Source organism: Lepidochelys kempii, chromosome 7 (genome assembly GCF_965140285.1).
Source record: "Lepidochelys kempii isolate rLepKem1 chromosome 7, rLepKem1.hap1, whole genome shotgun sequence".
In the NCBI taxonomy this organism is placed as follows: domain Eukaryota; kingdom Metazoa; phylum Chordata; order Testudines; family Cheloniidae; genus Lepidochelys; species Lepidochelys kempii.
Genome location: NC_136386.1, coordinates 88,969,428 through 88,987,700, shown reverse-complemented (window position 1 = coordinate 88,987,700; position 18,273 = coordinate 88,969,428). Strand labels below are relative to the sequence as shown.

General features: G+C 39.8%; 1 protein-coding gene across 2 annotated transcripts in view; it reads left to right on the top strand.

Moving 5' to 3' along the window:
• PRKG1 (protein kinase cGMP-dependent 1) overlaps positions 1-18,273 on the top strand; it is a 903,020-nt gene that overhangs the window by 870,838 nt on the left and 13,909 nt on the right. For both annotated transcript variants that reach the window (XM_073353692.2, XM_073353691.2), the window contains 4 exons: positions 1,603-1,742; positions 9,782-9,871; positions 13,309-13,450; positions 17,301-17,464. In XM_073353692.2, coding sequence (XP_073209793.1) covers positions 1,603-1,742; positions 9,782-9,871; positions 13,309-13,450; positions 17,301-17,464 — 536 coding nt within the window. The remainder of the gene's footprint in view (positions 1-1,602; positions 1,743-9,781; positions 9,872-13,308; positions 13,451-17,300; positions 17,465-18,273) is intronic.

The window sequence follows — 18,273 nt, the reverse complement described above, 5'->3', positions numbered from 1 at the left end:
TATATTCCATTTGTTCAGCATGGGAGGTTTTTGTTTGTTTGTGGTCTTGGGTGGCTAGACTATAAGATATCACTTAGCCAACTCTAAGAAATTTTACTAATTTGTGGAGAAGGGAGGAGACAGGACAGATCTCTTCTGTTAGTTCTGCATTCTTGAAAGCCCCTCAGATGCCATACCAGTAAATTCTTGTCTGTGAAAGCAGATTAATATATCAGGCCAAATTCTCTGTTGACTTAAACACTGTTCAACTCCATTGTCTGCAAATGGATACTGATGTCAATTCACAGGATGTAAGTCAATGCAGAATTTGGCCCACTGCACATAGGGAGATATTCTGACTTGTGAGGGATCTTAAGTGAATCCTGTGCTTAGGCTAAGCAAAAAAAAAAAAAAGCTTAAACTTTACAGAAATCTGTTTTCTTAACAAGAAAAATAGATTAGTTGACAGTCAAGGTTAAAAGTAAAGACATGCCAGAGCAGCACCATTGGAAAGCTAGCTTTGCTAATCCATTTAAATCTTTCAAGGACTACAGTTCCTTGTCAGAGTCAGTGAAAATGTGATAGTTATAGAAAAGATTTTTATTAAAGTTGTACACTTATTAGAACCAGCACCTTTATGCTGTGAGTATAACTGAAAGAAATATATAATGCTGGTGTGGCTGTTTTTCCCCTCAACACAGAAAGTTGTTGTAAGTGGCTTTTCAATTCAATGGCATACAGTACTAGCAAATGTATCAGTGGACAGGGTGTAGCAATATGCCACATGTTTAGAAATCTGGTTTACAGTGAACAAATCCAGTGAGTTGAAACTTGTGTTTTATTAAGGCATTAGAAACTGGGTAATTTCCAAATGGTTATTCCCTGGAGGGGCAGTTAATTTCCTAAGAGAGAAGCTAGGAACACTGTGCTAGAAAGAAGGGAGGGTTCCTAGCTCTTGGGAGCTGAAATGGATCATAACTTATGCCGGAATAAATTATTGCTGCTACAAAGTCTCCTCCTGTCCTTCCTCTGGCCTGGCCTGGCCTCTTAATGTGACCTATCTACCCATTCTGCCAAATCCTTCTCTTGTCCTAGAAATCAGGAGTGGGAGATAGGTTGCACTGGGGTGTCATGCTAGGAACAGGAAAAATCGATCATGAAATTCAGAGTTGCTCTGTGCGGGGAGGATGGGTCAGTTGAGGAGAGTAAGCATTCCAGGAGTATGAGACTGCTGTTCCATTGAAGAAGGGGTGTTCTGGTGTGCAGTCATGAGGTTGGAAATTGTTAAAAAGGTAGGAGAAGGAGACAGCATATTTGTGGTGGGTGGAGGAACTGAAGGAAAGTCAATTTGTCAGTCCCTCTGAGATTGCAGAATACTGAAGACAAGAAAAAAAATCTTTAGTACATCTTTAGTGCTCTAAGAATTAGGTTCATTTTTATTTCAGTTTGTTTAATTATGTTTATATCCCCCTATGAAACAAACTTTCTATTCTCCAGAAGATCTAATATTTTTGGAAGGAGCTAAAATGTGCCCATCTAAAATTCCAGATTGTTAGGGAGTCCAGATCATTAGGGAGTTACGGGCACTGCTTCTAACTAATATATTTGCCACTTTTATTTAAGGTCCAGTTGAAAAGTGAAGAATCCAAAACATTTGCAATGAAGATACTGAAGAAACGTCACATAGTGGACACAAGACAGCAGGAGCACATACGCTCAGAGAAGCAGATAATGCAGGGGGCTCACTCAGACTTCATTGTGAGGTACTGTCACTATACCTTATAAACTCATTTCACCTTGAGAATGTTCCAATCTTGCTATTGTTTCTTATAAAATTGTAGTGTGTTATGGAATTGGTCATGAATTGTCCCACAAGCACTATAGGTAAAACACCGTTTGATTGTAGTTTGTCTCTGTCAAGGAACTCTGCAAATATGGCACCATAGTGTTCCATGTTTATTGTCTCTCAATGAGTTGACAAGTCTGCTCGGTATTTTTAACTCTCAGCCCTGCAAACTCAACCTAGATTCTGGAAGTCAAGCTGTACTCTTTCTGGATCATGCAGCAACAGCAGTAGTAGAGAGTCAACAATATTCAGCAAGTCTTTTGATTATGCACGTGCCAAAACAGAATCTAGCTGTAACAGAAAATTATCCCTTAGCCTTATTGGCTCTCCAAGAGTAAAAAGCAGTAACACCAAATGTTGATCAGAAAGATAAGCAGATGTGACTCTGAATATGTAATAAGAGGCCATAGTCACTTTTCTGACCATAATCACACTTATGTTATCTGACACGGAGTATCCCTTAAAATTGTGAATATTTGGGGGGAAAACAGGATGGTGAGATGCTCCCTTATGTATTCAAGATTATTGTAAGAGCCTTGGACAGTTGAAAAATCTGACATTCAATAAATATTGCCAAAGTATTGGCAATATTCTTTAACAAATTAGGTAAATTAATAAAACTATCATCCAAATCATTCTCTCTGTGGTAAAATCCATACACAGGTCTGTGGGGGATGAACTCTTCAGGAGGACACCCTTACAGAGATCCCCCCCCCACACACACACACACACATGCTGCAACACCCTACCGAAACCTGGCAGATACCCTGATTCATGTGCCTTTGCACCAGCTCTGGCCTTTGGCAGAACCCTCACTCCTTTGCAGCTGAATTCCACTGGAGATGGGGGCTCAGCAGAAAAGATAATATAGCATGGGGCTTTATTGTTTACCCAGGTAAACTCCACAGAGCTGGAGCAGAGATGATGTGTCCCTAACATACTCACTTCTCCCCTGGTTGTCTAATCTCATTTTCTACCTCTGTGCAGACCTTGGATGGCAGAGGGGCCTCTGTGAGGTTTAAAAGAAGAGGGAACAGGAGGCTGCTAAGTCTTACTTTCACTCTGGAGGAAGGAGAGCTGCACACAAAAGATTTCTCTGTGCCTGGATCTAGACCTATAAAAGTAACAAATACTGTCTCCTAGTATTGAGATGAAATGGAACAATAACTTTGCCAGGGAGTTACCTGTATATTTCTGATGAGTAGTGGTTTATTTTCCTGTACTCTACATTAGACATCAGACAAAGAGAAATGTTTTCTAGTGTCTTATCTTACATGAGCATTAAATTACACAGGCTTGAAATGAAAATTGTATATATATACATTTTATTAGGGATTAAAGCACCATCTGTTATAGCCTTTGTAATATGTTTATTTCAACCTCATGCCTGATTCATTTGCCACAACAATTGCTGTATTAAGTAAACAGAGTGGCACTATGTAATGCTTCAATTATCTTACACTTTGCTTTTCTTTTATATCTGATCCATAAAAATGCCACAGTTATCTAGATTTGAGATAGCACTGAAATTGCAAGTACTCCTTATAGACTATTACAGCATACAAATTATTTTCTAAAGTTTTTAATGTGCCACTGTCTGAATCAATATACTAATGTAATGAAAGGTGCCATTATATAACAGAGCTACAGAATATGTCCACTAAAAACATAAAGGATATTTTAACATAATTGAAAGAGAACATAGTCTTAAGATGAGGAGCCTGATCCTGCAAACTTTTACATGACTAGTACCATTGACCTCAATAGCTGATGAAATATATTCTAATCAACTTTTTCCCTTCTTTTTGTGTGTAAATAATGCTTATGTAAGATAAACAGAAATACTTTCCAGTATCTTATCTTAAGGTCTATGAAGAATACTGGAAAAGAAAGCACTAAAATAAGGTTGCTCATGTAATGAACCATTTGCAAGACTGCTATAAGGATGGATAAACCTAAAGATGTTAAAATTGATCAGAAACTGTTTAGATAGGTTTATGCTACATACTTATGGTGGCATGTAGAGTATATACTCAGTAGCCCCACTTCCCCAGCATGGGTATAAATATCAGAGTAGCTGGTGAGAAGAGTAAAGAGATGCCCAAGTACATGCCCTCCATGGCTTTCTACTTCCCCAAGTCATGCCTCCCATCTACATTGCTATTTTTAGCAATATATTGTCCTGTTGCTGGATCCTTTCCAAGATCTTAACCATAATAAGTAGTTAATTAAATTACTCTAATTTTGACTAACTATACAAGTTTGTACTGAAGCCTAATAAGTGTCAAAATAAGGTGCAAAATTTACCAGTATTTAAGTGAGGATCTAAAAGATGGGTTCATTTTTCTTTCCTTTAATCTTTTGTGACCACATATGGTACTTTTTAGCTACGGTGAATCAAGACTAATGTTTCACAAGTAGAGGAGCATTTACTGTTTTTAACTGTTTTTTTCTGTGGTTATTGACACTTTTGAAAGCAAGAGACAAGTAACATTGACTCAAACTTTGCCAGCTTCCTAACACAGGTCAGCAAGTGCTCCTCAGTCCTGACCTGGATCCTAAGCCTTAGACTTTTCCAGTAGAGGTGAAAAGATGAATAGTTATGCCAAAATGTGTGATAGTTTTTTTATTACTATTGTTGTTATCATTAGTACCCTAAGTGACAATGTGCGGTGTGCTCTACAAACAGAGACCAAAGACAAACTCTGCCCAATTTTGTAATGTAATGTCCAATAGGGACTATGTGTTTCATGTTACCTCAGCTAGTATTTAACCAAATACCTCCAAAAATAAAAGATTAATGCATTAAACAACTGCATCTTGATCAATCAAGCATCCCGCTAGTCTGTCCTTGCCTCATGGCATATGTCACACAACAGCTCCTTGAGAGGTATAACAAAGTACGCTTTTTACTTTGAACTGCTCGATTTTGCAACACCTTCTGTTTTCATTATAAAAAGAAAAGGAGTACTTGTGGCATCTTAGAGACTAACCAATTTATTGGAGCATGAGCTTTCGTGAGCTACAGCTCACTTCATTGGATGCATACCGTGGAAACTGCAGCAGACTTTATATACACACAGAGAATATGAAACAATACCTCCTCCCACCCCACTGTCCTGCTGGTAATAGCTTATCTAAAGTGATCATCAAGTTGGGCCATTTCCAGCACAAATCCAGGTTTTCTCACCCTCCATCCCCCCACACAAATTCACTCTCCTGCTGGTGATAGCCCATCCAAAGTGACAACTCTCTACATAATGTGCATGATAATCAAGTTGGGCCATTTCCTGCACAAATCCAGGTTCTCTCACCCCCTCATCCCCCTCCCAAAAACCACACACACAAACTCACTATCCTGCTGGTAATAGCTCATCCAAAGTGACCACTCTCCCTACAATGTGCATGATAATCAAGGTGGGCCATTTCCAGCACAAATCCAGGTTTTCTCACCCCCCCACCCCCATACACACACAAACTCACTCTCCTGCTGGTAATAGCTCATCCAAACTGACCACTCTCCAAGTTTAAATCCAAGTTAAACCAGAACATCTGGGGAGGGGGTAGGAAAAAACAAGGGGAAATAGGTTACCTTGCATAATGACTTACCCACTCCCAGTCTCTATTTAAGCCTAAATTAATAGTATCCAATTTGCAAATGAATTCCAATTCAGCAGTTTCTCGCTGGAGTCTGGATTTGAAGTTTTTTTTGTTTTAAGATAGTGACCTTCATGTCTGTGATTGCGTGACCAGAGAGATTGAAGTGTTCTCCGACTGGTTTATGAATGTTATAATTCTTGACATCTGATTTGTGTCCATTTATTCTTTTACGTAGAGACTGTCCAGTTTGACCAATGTAAATGGCAGAGGGGCATTGCTGGCACATGATGGCATATATCACATTGGTGGATGTGCAGTTGAACGAGCCTCTGATAGTGTGGCTGATGTTATTAGGCCCTGTGATGGTGTCCCCTGAATAGATATGTGGGCACAGTTGGCAACGGGCTTTGTTGCAAGGATAAGTTCCTGGGTTAGTGGTTCTGTTGTGTGGTATGTGGTTGTTGGTGAGTATTTGCTTCAGGTTGCGGGGCTGTCTGTAGGCAAGGACTGGCCTGTCTCCCAAGATTTGTGAGAGTGTTGGGTCATCCTTTAGGATAGGTTGTAGATCCTTAATAATGCGTTGGAGGGGTTTTAGTTGGGGGCTGAAGGTGACGGCTAGTGGCGTTCTGTTATTTTCTTTGTTAGACCTGTCCTGTAGTAGGTAACTTCTGGGAACTCTTCTGGCTCTATCAATCTGTTTCTTTACTTCCGCAGGTGGGTATTGTAGTTGTAAGAAAGCTTGACAGAGATCTTGTAGGTGTTTGTCTCTGTCTGAGGGGTTGGAGCAAATGCGGTTGTATCACAGAGCTTGGCTGTAGACGATGGATCGTGTGGTGTGGTCAGGGTGAAAGCTGGAGGCATGCAGGTAGGAATAGCGGTCAGTAGGTTTCCGGTATAGGTGATAGCCCATCTTTATGTGACCATTGTTTATTAGCACTGTAGTGTCCAGGAAGTGGATCTCTTGTGTGGACTGGACCAGGCTGAGGTTGATGGTGGGATGGAAATTGTTGAAATCATGGTGGAATTCCTCAAGGGCTTCTTTTCCATGGGTCCAGATGATGAAGATGTCATCAATATAGCGCAAGTAGAGTAGGGGCTTTAGGGGACGAGAGCTGAGGAAGCGTTGTTCTAAATCAGCCATAAAAATGTTGGCATACTGTGGGGCCATGCGGGTACCCATAGCAGTGCCGCTGATCTGAAGGTATACATTGTCCCCAAATGTAAAATAGTTATGGGTAAGGACAAAGTCACAAAGTTCAGCCACCTGGTTAGCCGTGACATTATCGGGGATAGTGTTCTTGACGGCTTGTAGTCCATCTTTGTGTGGAATGTTGGTGTAGAGGGCTTCTACATCCATAGTGGCCAGGATGGTGTTATCAGGAAGATCACCGATGGATTGAAGTTTCCTCAGGAAGTCAGTGGTGTCTTGAAGGTAGCTGGGAGTGCTGGTAGCGTAGGGCCTGAGAAGGGAGCCTACATAGCCAGACAATCCTGCTGTCAGGGTGCCAATGCCTGAGATGATAGGGCGCCCAGGATTTCCAGGTTTATGGATCTTGGGTAGTAGATAGAATATCCCAGGTCGGGGTTCCAGGGGTGTGTCTGTGCGGATTTGATCTTGTGCTTTTTCAGGAAGTTTCTTGAGCAAATGCTGTAGTTGCTTTTGGTAACTCTCAGTGGGATCAGAGGGTAATGGCTTGTAGAAACTCGTGTTGGAGAGCTGCCGAGCAGCCTCTTGTTCATATTCCGACCTATTCATGATGACAACAGCACCTCCTTTGTCAGCCTTTTTGATTATGATGTCAGAGTTGTTTCTGAGGCTGTGGATGGCATTGCGTTCCGCATGGCTGAGGTTATCGGGCAAGTGATGCTGCTTTTCCACAATTTCAGCCCGTGCACGTCGGCGGAAGCACTCTATGTAGAAGTCCAGTCTGCTGTTTCGACCTTCAGGAGGAGTCCACCTAGAATCCCTCTTTCTGTAGTGTTGGTAGGGAGACCTCTGTGGATTAGTATGTTGTTCAGAGGAATTTTGGAAATATTCCTTGAGTCGGAGACGTCGAAAATAGGATTCTAGGTCACCACAGAACTGTATCATGTTCGTGGGGGTGGAGGGACAAGAAGGAGAGGCCCCGAGATAGAACAGCTGCTTCTGCTGGGCTGAGAGTATAGTTGGATAGGTTAACAATATTGCTAGGTGGGTTGAGGGAACCATTGCTTTGGCCCCATAGTCACTTGAGATTATCAGGCCCATAATGCTTAACACAAACAGAGCCCTGTGCATGGGTGTTGTCATAAATATAAAGGGAAGGGTAACAACCTTCCTGTATACAATACTATAAAATCCCTCCTGGCCAGAGCACAAAATCCTTTTACCTGTAAAGGGTTAAGAAGTTCAGGTAACCTGGCTGGCACCTGACCAAAAGGACCAATAAGGGGACAAGATACTTTCAAATCGGGGGGGGGAGGGGTTGGTCTGTCTGTTCTGTGTGCTTGCCAGACACAGATCAAGGAAGCAAGCAATCCAGCTCCATTAGAATTAGTAAATACTAGCAAGGGAATGCATTAGCTTATTTTTGTTTTGGCTTGTGATTTTCTCTGTGCTGAGAGGAAGGTGTATTCCTGGTTTTCTTTTTGTAACGTTAAAGTTTGGCCCAGAGGGAAATCCTCTGTTTTTGAATCTGATTGCCCTGTAAGATTATCTTCCATTCTAATTTTAGAGGTGCTTCTTTTACCTTTTTTCTTTATAATAAAGTTCTGTTTCTTTTAGAATCTGATTGGGTTTTTTTAGTGTCCTAAAAAAAGCCAAGGTTGGTCTGTGCTCATCTTGTTTATTCTCAAGCCTCCCCAGGAAAGTGGGTGGGGGGGCTTGGGGGGATATTAGGGGGGAGTAGGAACTCCAAGTGGTCCTTTCCCTGAGTTTGTCTACATCACTTGGTGGTGGCAGCATTACCTAATCCAAGGTACAAGAGAGAATTTGTGCCTTGGGGGGTTTTTAACCTAAGCTGGTAGAAATAAGCTTAGGGGGTCTCTCATGTGGGTCCCCACGTCTATACCCTAGAATTCAGAATGGGGAGGGAACCCTGACAGTGGAGAGGGAACCCTGACAGGTGTAATTGCACAATTACAGAATATACTACAGAATCCACTCATTGCTGAAGAATTTTGCTCCAGAATCTAACCTTTTGAGATTTTTTAAAATAATGTTCTATATGATGTGGTTGCAAAGAAAACCTTCCAAATGTGAGATCTGAGTGTAAACAGACATAGCATAGTATGCGTCTTTTTTCAGAGAGCCTGAAATGATAACTCTCACAGACATAACAATAGCTCTGAGAATAGTTCGCCTCAGTGCTGTGGTAACTCTGAAATCTAATGATAGTGATTTAAATGTCAACACTGGGAGCTAATGTACTTATACAACAAACCCAAACTGTCTCCCAGACCTTAACTTCCAAGGAGCCAAAAACTCCAACGGTCCTCTACCCATCTGCCAAAATGTACAGCTTCCTCCCAGAAAGATTCTGCAATGCAGCTTCATGTTGTCAGTACGAAGATCTTCAGCACCTTTAAAATGAAAAATATATGGCAGAGTAAAATTAATTGAGTTTAATATCAAATGAGATAATATAATAATGTAGAATTCTTTGTATTATTTTCATCTTTAATTAAATAAACAAACTCAGTGTATTTAATTTATCTGAAGCTGGTACACAACTTCCAGTCTGCTTCACAAGAACGTTGCAGAAATGTGTAGTAGGGAATGTTTTCCCATAGAATTTTGGTCAAGCCTGACATACAGTACATGCTGAATACATGTTACTTGCCCCAACTATCTCATTAGGCAGATTTTCCCACATATTCAATCATCCTGGATGATGAAACAAGCATCTTTTGATATTTTTATAAGGTCTATGAAATGTATTAGCAAATTGTGTTAAATTCTTACATGAACCAAAATTAAGAGACATTCTTTTGAAATTATTAAATGAAAGGAAGGCTTCAGATCTATAGATTGACTCCTTACTTTGAAGGATAAATGATATACTCATTATAAGAAATGGTGTACATATTGTCTTGCTTCTCTTTCAAGTGATCTTGGAAAGCAGCAACATCAGGCTAAGTAGTTAGAAATATCATGCCCTAAATTTAGTTCCCAGGGTAGCAACATCATCCTCTTATAATACACTTCAACACTAAAATACTGTATCTGTTCTGCTGAAACATTTCAAGTATGATACAACAGAATTAAGACAGTAAATGATAATCATGGTTAATAAGGAGTGTGAAGTATCACAGGAATATATTTTAACAAAAAGAATGCTTTAACTTTTATCGCATTTTCTTGTTTGCAAATAATAGGCTATACAGGACATTCAAGGACAGCAAGTATTTATATATGTTGATGGAAGCCTGTCTAGGTGGAGAGCTTTGGACAATTCTCAGGGACAGGTAAGAAATTTTAGAAACCTATCTGGAAAGGAAAATTATATGTCAGTATGAACTGTAATGTTGTATATCTTTATTCCTAGCAGACAATCTCTAACATACATTAAAGGCAAGATCGCTAAATCTCACCAAGCTGTGCTTGGCACAGGACACAAAACGTGGAGAAAGTCTTGTTTCCCTCTCCACCCCATCCTTGATATGACCAGTGACTAAAGTGGCCTGTCATAACTTGGAGTAACCTAAGGGTTGCTCTAAATTACACTAACTAGGACAGTGATCACTCCACCAGCTGAGGATTGTCCTCTACCACCTTACCATGCCCCCTTCCAGACCCTTCCACTTAGCCTGAGTCTCTTAGGAACCATAAAAAGGAAACAGAGCCAGGGGAGAGGATCTGATTTATAGTGTCCTAAATTGCAAAGAGTGTATGCAGAACTTTCACCCAAAATATTTTGGGAGGGGGAGTGAGTAAGGGAGACAGAGGGAAGAAGCAAGCAAGAGGAGGCAGTAGCCTCCCTTATAAACTTTAGACTAGCCCAACAGTGAGCGCACTTACCTAGGGGAGACCTGGGTTCAATTTCCCTTCCCTGATGTGAAGCTGGAATTTGAAATTGGATCTCTCACCTTACAGATGACTTCCCTAATCAAAGTTATTGGATACTTTTAACATTAGTGTGTCTGGCCCAAATTCACAAAGCTACTTAGGCACCTAAACCTGAGACTTAGTCGGGTTGAGGTACCTAAGTCCCAGTTTTGGCTCCACCATGATTCACAAAACTCCTGCTGAACCCCATAGTCACCTAAACTCACTCAGCACCTAAGTTTTCAGAGTAAAAGTTCCCTATGTGCCGCCTGTATTTCAGCCTCTGATGACGTGTGTTGCTGCCTCCCTTTAGGGATATGTGTACACTGCAATTAAAAACTTGTGGCTGGCCTGTGCCAGCTGACTCGGGCTCATGGGGTTCGGGCTAAAGGGCTATTTAACTGAAGTGTAGGTGTTTGGGATTGGGCTGGAGCCTGAGCTCTGGGACCCTGTCAGAGGGTCCCAGAGCCCAGACTCCAGCTCAAGCGAACATCTACACCACAATTTTACAGCTCCGTGGTCAAAGCCCTGCGAGCCCAAGTCAGCTTACAAGGGCCAGCTGCAGGAGTTTAACTGACGTGTAGATATAGCCTTTGTGGCTCCCTCCGTCTGTGTCTCAGTTCCTCATCTGGGGATAATATGGGGATATTAAATAGAATGGGGATAATAGCCCCTTACTCCACAGGGGTTTTAAAAAGATAAATTCCTAAATATTTTTGAAGCACCTCAGACACATAGTATGAGTGCCATAGAAAAGCCCATGGGGGAATTAATAATTCTGTCATCAGATCAGAATTTGAATACTGTGTAGCCAATAAGGCATGGGCCAATGAACAATGAGGAGAACACAAGGTGCTCAGGCAACTTTAATTCTGGCATTTCCCAACTTTTGGTTGCTTGACTTTGTAACCTTAATAACATTCTTTTATCTTAGCTTTTTGGGTGTAATATATATGTTACGTTCATATGAGGGGAGATAACCATGTGATAAACTGTACACAAACACTCTATAAATATATGTACACAATTAGAAATGTAATAGATATGATTACATTTGTAAATTGAATGTTGTTCTCAGAGTAAACAGGCAATTCAAACATTAAAGGAAAATGGAGCTGAAAACAAATATAAAACTGATATTTTAATTATCTCTAAGACGTTACTTTTATTTTTTTATATATTCTTCTTCTTTTAAAAATCTGCTTGCCTTCAATATATTTAAAAAGCATTACAACTCCAAAGCTAACAGGTGTCTGGATTTATTCTTTTTTAATTTTTTTCAAAAGTCTGATACATTCTTTCATTCTTTTGCTCTTTGAATTGTGGTTTCTACTGCCATCTAGCTTAGAATCTGCACATTTATTTTAGTTTCAGTTAGTAGAACTCAAACAATTCTGCTGTCAAAAACTAATTATGATTTCAAGTAACTATAAATTAATTCCGAAAGATTGGGAAGTGATTCACTTCTTTAAATAGTTTCCAAACTGGTAATAAAATAAGACTGCTAATGCATTTTATGCTAAATTTGAAATTAACACTTCAAATTCCAAGTAATAGCTTTTTATTTTTGTCTCAGTCATGAACAGTATCTAACATTACTCTTTGATCCATTTTAATAGTTCTAGTTCAAAACTTATATATTATGTACATATGAAAGATGTATGATACAAATTTTTCTTTGAATTACATATTCTTCTTTTTTGTTATGACTTCATATTTATTTCATAATTGTGTCTAATGTAACTTAATATTTTGTTAAGTTTGGAACTTTGGTTTAAAACAATGCTTCATGTGAATTCAACTAGTGAGTAAAATGCTAACCTCATGAGTGGAAACCAAACAGAAATGAGTTTGCTAATGGCTATTTTCCAATTAACAGAGGGCTTCCAAACTGTGTATATATTGTATTGATTACATCAAGGAAAGTGAGTAGATCGGACTGGCTATTGAAGAGTCCATTAGTAGGAGGAAGTAAGTGGGTCTCCCTTAGGGTTGCTAACTCTGACTTAAGCTATTCTGGGAGATTTTTTTCCCCAAGGTGACATAATGTCATTTTCTTAAAATATCCTATTAAAATCTCCTGGGTTGCTTTCACCGGGAGATCAATGCCAATTCCGGGAGACTCCAGGCCAATCCTGGAGGGTTGGCAACCCTAGTCTCCCTAATTATAAATATAGAAGACTAGTTTGGCAGCTAAATAGTAAATAGCTAACCTATAACTGGATAGTAGCTATTCCTCTGATCAATTTGAGATACCAGTATCTTCTCTTTCCCACCTGAATAAAACATAAGCGCAACTTGAACTAAGAAGCTTTCCTTATTAATCTCAAAGCTATAAACTTGCCTTTCAACAAATTAGATAGACAAACAGAGAAACATGATTGTATCATATCTATACAGCTATTTCACAGTATGTTTCCTTCTGGCAGCTAAGGAGTGGCTAGACTAAGATCATAAAATATGTGAAACGTACTGTCTTGATGCCACAAGTCCTTGACGTAGTTACAGACAAAACTTTTTGAAAAATATGGTTTCATAGTGAAATTGTTTTGAACTATAATTATGTTTTAGGGCTTGATCCTTCAAGGTGAAGTAAGTGGGACTATGCATCTGTTTAAGAACTTTGTTGGAATGGGCCAGAACACTTAGCATCTTGCAAGGTCGAGGCCTTAAAATCTAGAGTAGTAAATCTACGTGGTCTTGCTTCCCTACATGCATAGCAGAGATTAATTCTTGTTAAACTTTATTTCATTGCTGTAATCATAGTGACATGCAGTAATGGTACAACCAAATATGCAACATTAAATGCAAATATTTTGAATGGCCACCAGATCTTTTCCCATTGTCTTTTATATAGAGGTTCATTTGAAGATTCTACGACCAGATTTTATACAGCATGTGTGGTGGAAGCTTTTGCCTATCTGCATTCCAAAGGAATAATTTATAGGGACCTCAAGCCAGAAAACCTTATTCTAGATCACCGAGGTTATGCCAAACTGGTGAGTGCTTACAATGTCTTTTTTTCTGTGCAGCAAAAAAATACTACAGTGCCATGTTTACTACACTAGAGTTAAGTCTCCATCGCCTTTTCCATCAGAAACTCCTACTCTAAGGAGTTTATAACTCACCCACAAAATAGTACTTCTGGCTGAAACTTAGCATTCAGAGTTGCAGTCCCAGAGTAAATTATTTAGAGAAGAGAACTAGGAAAAATCCTTCTAACCATTTTGATGCATACAGGGGCAAAAATAGAAGTTTACAATAGATGTTTCAATATTTTATTTGGCTGACGCTCATGAATCGCTTTACAGCCTACTGGTGCCAAATCCTGATGTGAACCAGTTGCTTTGCTTGTTTAAAAAAAATAATTATTTGTTTTATGGACATATTAATCACATTTTGTTATTTCAAGAAATGATTACTCTCATTAATTGTTTTAAATCCTCAGGCTTGTCCTGCTAAAGTGTAGCTAATACAGAATGTTGCTGTATTAAGAGGCTTTTTCTATTTAGTTATTTTTTAAGCCTAAACTTCTAGATGAAGGCCTCAATCCTACAAGCACTTATGCATGCGCTTAGCTTGAGGCACAGGAGTATTCACTTGATTTCAAGTAATACCCTTCGACTGTTGCTTTGAATTTCGTATAGCCACTCACATGCCTAATGTTAAGCATGTTTAAAAGTGATTGCAGGATCAGGCCCTAAGTAATCTGAGAGACAGGTAAAACAACATCACTGCTGCCAGAGTTTTTACATATCTGTGTTACCTGATCTTGTTACTCCCTTTTTGAAATCTTTACATTGGACATTAGAGAAATTCTAGGTAGTCAAAATGTAGCAATGTATATTAGGTTTCATTTAGATTTGCTTAACAATGTTGGGCAACTAACAGGCAGGGGAAAGGTAACCCAGATTTGTGCTCACTTTTTAGTTAGTGGGCATAAATAATAGCCATTTAGACATTTTAATTACCTGATTTCACCTGCAAACCAGGAAATTAAATAGTCAAATATCATTATTTGCCCCTGCAAAAGCGGAAGCTGGAGCTGTAAAGGTCTGACTGGCTCTCTGAAAAGTATCTGCCATTAGACATGTGCACATGACTACTAAATATTAAGGACTGAATTATGTCCCTTCATGGACAACTTGCTAGAAGAATGAGGGTCCAGAAAACCTTTCCTTCCTCATTTATGCTTCTCCACCCCACCACACACACACACACACACACCTTCATCCCTACCCAGGCAAAGTGTAAGAATAAAATGCTGCAGAGAGTATTTATATGTACGTTACTTTAAAAGTCTTTTATTTTAGTCAGAAATTATTGATTTGAAGCAAGAACACAATATGCAAACACCTGCATAGTAGCATGACTAAAATATTCACCCTGAATCTATTAAAATAAGGGTAGGTTCAGGTTGTAGGCCAACCAAGCAAACATCATCCAGGAACACAAAGTGTTTGCAAAACTAGACATAGGCAATTCACTTAACCTTGGGCTTTCCATCCCCACACTCTTGTCCAGAAACATTTTGTGAACCCTAAATTTTAAAGTGACTTTGAGGGAAGGCAACTGGGGAGGAGGAGATTTTTCACTTGTTTATCCAAGATATTTGTTGAATTACTGCTAGAGCTCTCCTGTTGGCTCAGCGAGTCATAGGACCTCATGAGTTCAAACAGAGAAGTTTCAGTAGTTGGCAGCTAAAGTTCCACATCTTTTGACAACCATTTTAAAATGCAGTATAAATGGAGTTTTTAGTTTATTGAAAAGTGATCTCTAGCTTGCAGTCATGCCCTCCGTTTGTGGTTTCAAGCTTTATATCATATTGTCAGCCACTTTTTCAAATTGTGAAGCAAACACTTTCCACTAGAAATCTCCAGAAAATATGTCTATATTTCTATATATGGTCAATAAGAAGGTGGCATTCTTTTATTTCTTTATCATCCATGCCTTTGTCACTACATTACTGGATTATCCAGAGCTCTCAACATGGAGCTATAGCTTCAAAATATTCAGACATTGCAGTCAGGGCAGAAAGCAGCAACCTACTTTGTAAGAGTACATTGTACTTACACTTCACCATCCACATGGGCTACAGAATGATTTTTCTGGTGAAATTTAACATGTTAGTTTTCAGCTAGAACCATAAATAATTTTGTCCTGACAACCTGAGAGAGCATCTGACTCCCAATCTGATACTGTGGCAGTAGCAATCACTGGAGTTGCTTGAACACCCTTGTGTAAATAGGAAGGGACAGATGGCAGACCCTCAGATGGGGTCCTTAAATTAGAAATTAATGTCCTTCATCCAACTGTGTCTGGACTTGGTGATCTTCTTAATACACTGCAAGTCTCACCTATTTTCCTGGGCTTTTTCCAGGGAAGGGGATTTATTAAGTGGAGCTTGTTCTGAGTGTACCAGAAAATTTAAGAGCTATGGTGTTATGGGATTGTTTTTACTGTCTTTTGGTGTGTTTTCGGTTAAATGTTGTGGCCCTGATTCTGAGTTTCACCATGGCCTCCGTAAACCAGCTCTGGCATTAAGCTGGAAAATTCCCTTCTGAGGATTCCAGCATAAATCAGGGATATTCCCAAGTGGTGCAGAGCCATTCTCCCAATGCTGTATCTCCATGCCACAGATAGCATGCCAGAGGTGTAGCTAAGAGTTAAATGGGTTGTGTCAGGGGGTGGAATAGATGTGTACAGAAAGATGCTCACAAAAGACAGATTTACAGAGAAAACCTCATAGCTATAAATGGAGCTCTCCATAGGCAGTTGTTGCTCAGCACCCATCATTCAACCCAGTAATACAAAAGGATGGATTCTAGTCTGCTTATATTTGTTAATTTATTTAGATTTATCTCCAGCTGTACCTATCAAAATTCTCCAGGTGCTGAGAAGCAGTTAAAAGCACAAAGGCCCAATTCTGAGTTTAGCTTGGCAGAATTTGGGATGCAACAGGTGGCTGTATGCCATTTTGGTCCCTGGTCTAAATTATAACAGTTGCTGGGGCTGCTCTCTAGCATTTATGCTCTGCTGCAGTGACACTCTGTGGGTTGTTATTAAAAACCCAGAATAACTGAAGTACAGTGCCATCTCCTTAGCTGGGTGACAAATTGTTTTACTGTACCACTCTTTCTATTAAGTGAAAGTGAAACTTGAGGGTCTCCCTGGATACTGTCATTTTCAAAGCATAGAACTTTGTTCCACTGGCAGCCCCTGATCAAATCCCAATTGATGTGGTTCCATGTGCTAATCAAGGGGAAAAAATGTGGCCAACTGAGATTATTTTTTGTCATTGTTTGCTCTGTCTAAATTGTAGTTCTTGGGAACTGTTCAGATGGCATGAGTTACCATAGGAAGAGGAGAGCAAGCACAGCCTGCAGGTCAGGGCCTGTTCATGCTGCTCTGAACTGGTGCCTATCCTTTGATCTGGCCCTAATAAACTGACATGAATAGTTCATTACTCAGACAGGAGTTTGGTATTAAAAGAGGAAAAAAATGTGAGCCATGTGCAAATGTCCATCACTTGAACAGGGCAGACATTGATGCATGAATTTATTAGAACAGATCTAGTAACCACTAACTACCAAGAGATGTTTGGTTCGTTGTCACTCTCTCTTCTTACCTCAAAAAAAGCACTTGAGTTTACACTATGAATGCTAACTCAGGAAAAATGTCACACGGTGGTTGTATTTTATTTTTTAACAACCTAGCAAGCTCTGGTTTATGATAATATTCCCATGAGGAAACCTTTATTTCTGCTTTGCTTCACTCTAAGAAGAACAGAACACATCACTGAAACGTCCTTTATTTTTCTGCATTGATGGAATTCCTTTCCTTTCACAGGTTGATTTTGGCTTTGCAAAGAAAATAGGATTTGGAAAAAAAACATGGACTTTTTGTGGAACTCCAGAGTATGTAGCCCCAGAGATCATCCTGAACAAAGGTCATGACATTTCAGCAGACTACTGGTCACTGGGAATCTTAATGTATGAACTCTTGACTGGCAGGTATGGGCATTGGAACTGGAACTGCTGATAAAAATAGATCAGCAAATTACAGAATATTTCTGCCTTTGTCACTTTGATTAGAACAGTGGAAGACTCAGAGCTGGCATCTGTGATGATGACCTACAACAATCTGAAAACTTTACTGTTAAACCTAATCATTATTAAGAGCTCTCAAATTACAAGGAATTTTGTCACTAGGCAGTTTACAACTTTATTATGAAACACATGTAAAATGATACCAAAATCATGGCTATACTCTACCCTCATTTTCCCCGAGAATTCCTAATGAAAAAGGTGGAGCTGAATTTGCTGATGGGTGGGGGACTGAGGAGAGAGGTTTGCAATTCAGCCAGTGAGACATTAGGGCAGTGGAAGCTAGCAGCATCTGAAAGAGTAGGCAAACATAATGTGGTACAGCATCTTCAGTTTTTTCCTATTATAGCCAAAAATTTACAACAAAATGACACATGAATGCTATCACCTCATGACCCTTAGACGCTGCTCTTGCCTGTACTCATTAAGCATTTCTCAAGGCATCAGTGCTTGAAGGGCTTCCCTGGCACTGCTGCCTCAGCTCTCAGCTCTCCAGCACACAAGGCAGCAATGTCAAAGGAACTGAGTGTGTTCGCACTGAGGCATCAAATCATCAAGAGCAATCTATGGTTCAGTGATGCTCCTTAGTTGTTCAGGATGAGGTTCGAGATATATGCCAGTGGCAGACAAGAGAGAATACACCAGGCTCTCCAATAGGCATCCTGCCAGCTCTGCAGGAGGGGAACAGGAACATGACCCTGTCTCATCCCATCCCT